The sequence below is a fragment of the Oncorhynchus clarkii genome, chromosome 10, assembly GCF_045791955.1.
Source record: "Oncorhynchus clarkii lewisi isolate Uvic-CL-2024 chromosome 10, UVic_Ocla_1.0, whole genome shotgun sequence".
Taxonomy (NCBI): Eukaryota; Metazoa; Chordata; class Actinopteri; order Salmoniformes; family Salmonidae; genus Oncorhynchus; species Oncorhynchus clarkii.
Genome location: NC_092156.1, coordinates 47,353,156 through 47,359,668, shown reverse-complemented (window position 1 = coordinate 47,359,668; position 6,513 = coordinate 47,353,156). Strand labels below are relative to the sequence as shown.

The following is a 6,513-nucleotide window of genomic DNA, read 5'->3' as shown; positions in this document are numbered from 1 at the left end:
TCATCACCATTGTAAACAAATGTATGCAGCAGTCAGGAAACAGGTCAATATTTTACAGAACAAATGTCCGTTTAATTTGGCGCACACACTTTTGCAACGGAGACTTAGATAGACAGACATGTTAAATGCAACAATAAGAAGGACCTAAATGGTTGAAACACTAAGTGGTAGCCTATTTGTTGTACACGCCACTCAAACAATTTGCTCATGTTCTGATGCTCACATTGTAGCAAAAATATTGTAGCCAGCCTTGTGCAGCATTAAAATCACGGGTTCTGCTCCAGTCTGTTGTAGGAACTAGCATACGTCACTCGCTCAAAGATCGGAACCGGATGTGGTCATTGAAAATATTGCACCGCGTTAGGTAAGATGGAAGCGCAGTGTGCTTCGCTATTTTTTTTGTTGGTTTGAGTTAAACTATTGTTTTTTTTTTTTTTGAACTTGGCAATTGTCATGAATACACAATGGGGTGTTAAAATGTACAGTATACTCTAAATTGTTGCAAATATATGTAACCGCTTATGAAAAAACAACGCGACGAAAGATTGCTAGCTTAGCTAGCCAGCAAGCTAACTTGGCTAGCTACTGTTACTAACTCCAATCCGCGCCGATTTGATCTTTTTAGCTAGCGTTCCTAGATTTATCTTGTGACCTCGGCTAATTTATGTTTTGTAATATACAGCAGTTTCGAGTGATTCTATGACCATCTCATGTTTCCCGGTCTGTTGTTGCCAAGCATCTCCGAATTGATGCCACCTCGACTCGATAAGGAGGGGAGGGAACTAACAGTAACTAGTTGGCTAATTTAGCATTGCAAATGCTAGCTAGCAAGCTTTGCAAATGTTAGCCAGTTAACTGAATCATTGCCAGCAGGTTTGACCATGGACTAGTTTATCTTCATGTTTTAAAAATATTGTTAATTACACGTCACGTTCGATTAAACTACTATATTCATTATTTGCCTATAGAGTACACGTCCCTTTTCAGTTCGGTCATTTATTATTATTATTTTTTTTTAAATAATTTAAGAACAAATTCTTATTTACGATGACGGCCTACACCGGCCAAACCCAGGGCCAATTGTGCGCTGCCCTACGGGACTCTCAATCACAGCCGGTTGTGATACAGCCTGGAATCGAACCAGGGTGTCTGTAGTGACACCTCAAGCCTTAGACCGCTGCACCACCAGCTGAAAGATAAACTAACTTAGCTAGGTCAGTGACACCCTCCTGTTCTTTCCCCAGGTGTGCCCAGCCATGGAGTCGACAGATAAGAACAATGCTATAAAGCTCTTTGTGGGGAACCTGGCGTTGGATACCTCTCAGGAGGACCTGACACAGCTCTTTGGGCCATACGGACAGGTGGTCACCTGTAGTTTACTCAGGCAGTTTGCCTTCATCCACCTTCAGGGAGATGGTGCTGCTGATCGAGCCATAAGAGAACTGAATGGACGGGAGTTCAGAGGCCGCAACCTAGTGGTTGAAGAGTCCCGTGGGCGGCCCCTGAACTCCACCAAGGTGTTTGTTGGGAACCTTAGTGCCATGTGTTCTGCTGAGGACCTACAAGAGCTCTTTCAGACCTTTGGGAAAGTTCTGGAGTGTGATAAGGTCAAAGGTGAGCCATGTCGTTTCCCCAAGCCTTTTCATGCATTTACTTTGTCTACATACAGCAAAACTTCAATTTAGTAAATATACAAAATGTTCTTGTTTGTAGCTAGGTCTCCATCCACTTGTCAAAATGTTTTTTTACTTTTTTTTTTACTTTTACCCCTTTTTCTCCCCAATTTCGTGGTATCCAATTGTCTTCTCTTTGCTGCAACTCCCATATGGACTCGGGAGGGGCGAAGGTTGAGAGCCTTGCGTCCTCTGAAACACAACCCAACTAAGCCTCACTGCTTCTTGACACAGTGCCCACTTAACCCGGAAGCCAGCCACACCAATGTGTCGGAGGAAGCACCTGGTGACCTTGTCAGCGTGCACTGCGCCCGGCCCGCCACAGGAGTCGCTAGTGCGCGATGGGACAAGGACAACCCTGCCGGCCAAACCCTCCCCTAACCTGGGACGACGCTGGCTGCGACAGAGCCTGGACTCAAACCCAGAATCTCTAGTGGCACAGCGATGCAGTGCCTGAGACCAATGCGCCACTCTGGAGACATGTCGAAAGATTTAAGCGAATAATCTAATATTCGCACAAAAAAATATGCCCATTTTCATGGCAGAGCTGTTTCCATCAGACTGGCTTGTTGCGGATAAAAAGCTGTGCGTATTGACTTTACATAAAAAGCACTGTCGTATAACTTCATTTGCCCAAATAAAAAAAACGAAGTTCTATGTGTCGCCAGCCCGTTTTTAACTCTGATGGTTTTGCGATAATCAAACAATTTGCCCACTGGTCTTGGGTACACGATGGGATTATGGACAAGAGCAGGATTATTTTTATTGGTCAATTTGTCAAGAGTATCTCGATGTAAATGGCAGCCAAGCACCGATCATCATATTACCAGCATTCAAATTAAGATATTTAATGGAACCACGCTGTGAAGTTCATCACTTATTTTGTCTGTAATGCTTTTTCACCTCGCAGCAGGAGGGCCACGCAACATAGCATCGCGTGAATGGAAGTTTACTTCGCTATGATGGTTATTATACAAACAATTGGTAAAATAATATATATATATATATATATCCACCAACGTTTGTCGCACCCATTATATTTTAGTCCCCCCCCCCACACACACACACACACACACAATTGTCGCATGTGTTTTGTAAACATTTAGGAAAGTGTACAGACCATTTGGGCGGCAGGTAGCCTAAAGGTTCAAAAGAAACACGTTTTTCTTTTAGCTGTTTCTGTCAGGCTTATCGAGAGTTATTTTTTTTATTAATCCAACATACTTTCCTCTCATAAAAATATTTGAATGGAAACAGTTTGGTGGTTAAATTCATTAGCTTGCTGTGTTGTCCTCCTGTGCTTGTTTACAGCGAGGCTCTCTTCCTCGGCGGGCTATGCCTTTGTGCACATGGAGCGGAAGGAGGATGCGCTGCAGGCTATCGAGGCCCTCCATGGTACCACCTTCAAAGGCCGACCCCTCTCTGTGGAGCTCTCCAATGTGCAGCCCAGTAAACCCACCACGACTACAGCCAAGGTCCCCGTTATGAGTCACTATGCCACTGAAAGCCCCTCCATCAACCCTCATATGGAGCACCACCAGAGTCAGGCTGCTGTACTGGCTGCTGCTGTTGCTGCAGCTGCAGGTCTGCCTCTTCAGGTGCAGCAGAGCTTGCACAACTCTGTCTACAACACAACAAGCTTTGATCCCACCTACGCTGCGCTAAAGGGCATGACGGCAGCCAGCGCCACAGATGGTACTCCAGTGAGCCCTGCGGTCTACGGTGCCCTCGCCAGCCAGGTGTACGGCTCTGTAGCGGATCAGGTATATGACTCTATAGCCAATCAGGCCTCCGCCTATCAGAGTTCAGCGACACCAGACGCAGCAGGTTACAGTAACCAGTACGACAGCGCAGCTGGGGAGGCATCGTCAGCCCAGGCAGCTGGTAACCCGGCCTACGGCGGGGCCTCTGCTTTCTACAACGGTAGCTCCGCCTATGGCTCCACGGGGGGTGCAGACCCCACTGCCCAGGCCATCTTTGAGGCAGCACGGGCCCGCTTCTTCCAGCAGGGCCAGCAGGTTCTAGCTGAGCAGCAGGCGGGGACTAAGTCAGGGGACCGGGACCGCAGCCCAGTGCGGCGCTCCGCCCCTCTGCTGCCTGACCCCGTGCCCCAGCCCTTTCCCCAGCCACGCCCCAAACGCCGTGCCCTCCTCCCAACACCACCCGGCCGACCAGATGACCCTGCGGCTGTTGACGGAGACCCCATTGCCAGGTACGTAATGCACCTCTGAGAAATGCCTTGATTTTTGCACATTTTGGGGCAGTTTTGATATTTTGAATGTGTTATTTTTCTCAACTTCAGATGCTATGCAGAGTACTATCAGCAGGTCCAGCAGTACCAACAGTACCAGCAGTACCAACAACAGTACCAACAGTACCAGTATGGCTACCCACCACCAGCCCCGACCCAGATGCCCCCCACGATGCCCACCCATCAGATGCCCGTGCAGGCCCCGCCACCGACGGAGGCCCCGCCCCCAGGGCCTGCCACCTATGCCCCAGCTAGAGCGTATGAGCCACCTTCATCACACAAGGAGCCCCTCCTCCGCCGCCCTGACTACTCCCACCTCCACATGCCAGAGCCCCCCTACCGATAACCCTTTAGATTGCAGTGTGTGTGTGTGTGTTTTGAATGTTGTGTGTGAGAGTAGTTCTGGTCCGACTGTGCATCACTGCAAAGTGCCCATTTATAAGTCCCCTGTTCTGCAGCTTTTCGTATCTGAACACATTTCTAACTAGTTAATTTGACTTTATTGTAGGCCTGGTCTTGATAAGAAAGCTGCCCCACAAAACAGTAATCTGTATTGGGAAGTCGTTATGGTAGTTTCTTCTTGATTGCGTATTGTACTGGGTGCTCTTTAACTACAAGTAATCCTTATTCATCCCCTACATTTTAGTTTAGCAAAACAAATTCTCAAATTTGCAAGAATATTCATCCATAGCAGAGGAGTGCCTTGTTAAAAGCCTAGCTGGAATATTTTGTCAAATACATTTGTGTGTGTGTGTGTGTGTGAGAGCATGGAAAGGAAGTGCCCAAATCAATCCATGCATTTTGTTAGCAGGCCCTTGCTTCTATCCTCGAGGTGACCTTTAGCTCCTCCAAATTTAACCATTAGTTCACGTGTATAGATGAGAATTTTTATTTTTCCATTGGCCAGATTCCATTTGTTTTTATTTGTATTGCCTTCATCAAAGACTTAATATGGAAAGTCAATGTTCCAATAGGTTCCAGCGTAATGTAGATATTTGGGTAATAAAGTGGTTATTGGGTCGCATATTGGGTTGTCATGCCCACAGGCGCTAAGCTTGTGTTTAAAAAAATATTTAAAGCAAGGGGCAAAGTAGCTTTAAATAAGGACCGGTGTGAGTGCATGTATGTATGTATGTGTGGGCATGTGTAAACCATCTAGGGGAACAATATAAGCGTTTTTGATAAGTCACTTTTTATAACAATCACAGGAATACACACACACACAGACCTCAGTCATCAGTCTTTCTCTCCATAAAGTGTGGTGCTGGGGCTTTGGGAGAGACACTCGGGCGCTTTACTGCACCGGGGGAAAAATGGGGGGGGGTCGGTCACTTTTTCCATGCACACAGCCAGCCTCTGGGGAATGTGGTCCTTGCCCATGTCTCACATGACCTTCTGTTAGATCTGATCAAACCTCTCAGATAGAAAGGCCAACAAAGCAGACCATTTTAGTATCTGATAGTCTAGCTTCAAACTCACATTTTCTTGGGGAACTAGTTTTTAATTTGCAGCCTGTGATCCATGAATGCTTTCCTCTATTTGTATTATACCATGAATACTATCCTAGTGACTTTTAACTGGTTTGACCTCTTGGTCTAAACGTAAAATGGAGATGTGGCAGGTGCATGCAGCGGGCTTGCTTGAAGCATGCCTTTCAGGATCTGAGGGAATTCAACTGCCATTTTGGGCCTCACCTTCTTTTCTCCAAAGGACAAAAACGAGTGGGCTTTTCTCACACACAGTACATTGTGTGGTTTGACGGGACAAACTTTTGACGGTTTTCTTTTTCTTTGTTTTCTGTTGGTTGAAGTGAACTTCCTGGGCGATCGTGGTAGTCATATTCTGTAAGCGTGTTTACTTCAATTGGACCACCAAATTCAGGAAGTGTCTCAAATGGAATGTGGAGCCATTAGGCTCCCCAGGTTTGAGCAAAAAGATATTTGTTCTTATTATTCAGTACCTAATGAAACGCTACACTTCTCAAGCTTAAGTAATGAGAGTGATTTGGTTGGAGAACAAAGCAGCACCATGCGAACTGTAATCTTTCAAAATTAAAATGGGAAATGTTAGCCCCATCGGCTTAATTATTAGACATGCGATTAAACTTGCTGTAAAATCGTTTCCATGTTTTTTCAAAGGATTTACTAATTGTTTCAGCCTTGCACGTCTAAATAGAAACAGAAGGCGAGAAGTTGCTGCTCTTACATTCTTGATTATTTAATTTTCTATGAACTGTGACGATCATTTTGAACCGGTCTCAATTCGGCTCTACCACTTCATTACACCTACACTACATGACCTAAAGTATGTGGACACCTGCTCGTCGAACATCTTGTTCCAAAATGATGGGCATTTAAAATGGAGTTGGTCCCTGCTTTGCTCCTGCAACAGCCTTCACTCTTCTGGGAAGGCTTTCCACTAGATGTTGGAACATTTGCTGCAGGAACTTGCTTCCATTCAGCCACAAGCGCATTAGTGATGTTGGGCGATTAGGCCTGGCTTGCAGTCGGCATTCCAATTCATCCGAAAGGTGTTTGATGGTTGAGGTCAGGGCTCTGCAGTCAAGTTCTTCTACACCTATCTCGACTA

General features: G+C 45.9%; 1 protein-coding gene across 1 annotated transcript; it reads left to right on the top strand.

The window, feature by feature from the left end:
• The first annotated feature begins 309 nt into the window (after positions 1-309).
• On the top strand, positions 310-6,042 carry LOC139418657 (RNA-binding protein 4B-like). Its single transcript, XM_071168276.1, has 4 exons — positions 310-364; positions 1,245-1,614; positions 2,985-3,885; positions 3,976-6,042. The coding sequence occupies exons 2-4, from the start codon at positions 1,257-1,259 to the stop codon at positions 4,268-4,270; spliced, it is 1,554 nt and encodes a 517-aa protein (XP_071024377.1). The 5' UTR covers positions 310-364; positions 1,245-1,256; the 3' UTR covers positions 4,271-6,042.
• Positions 6,043-6,513: the final 471 nt, after the last annotated feature.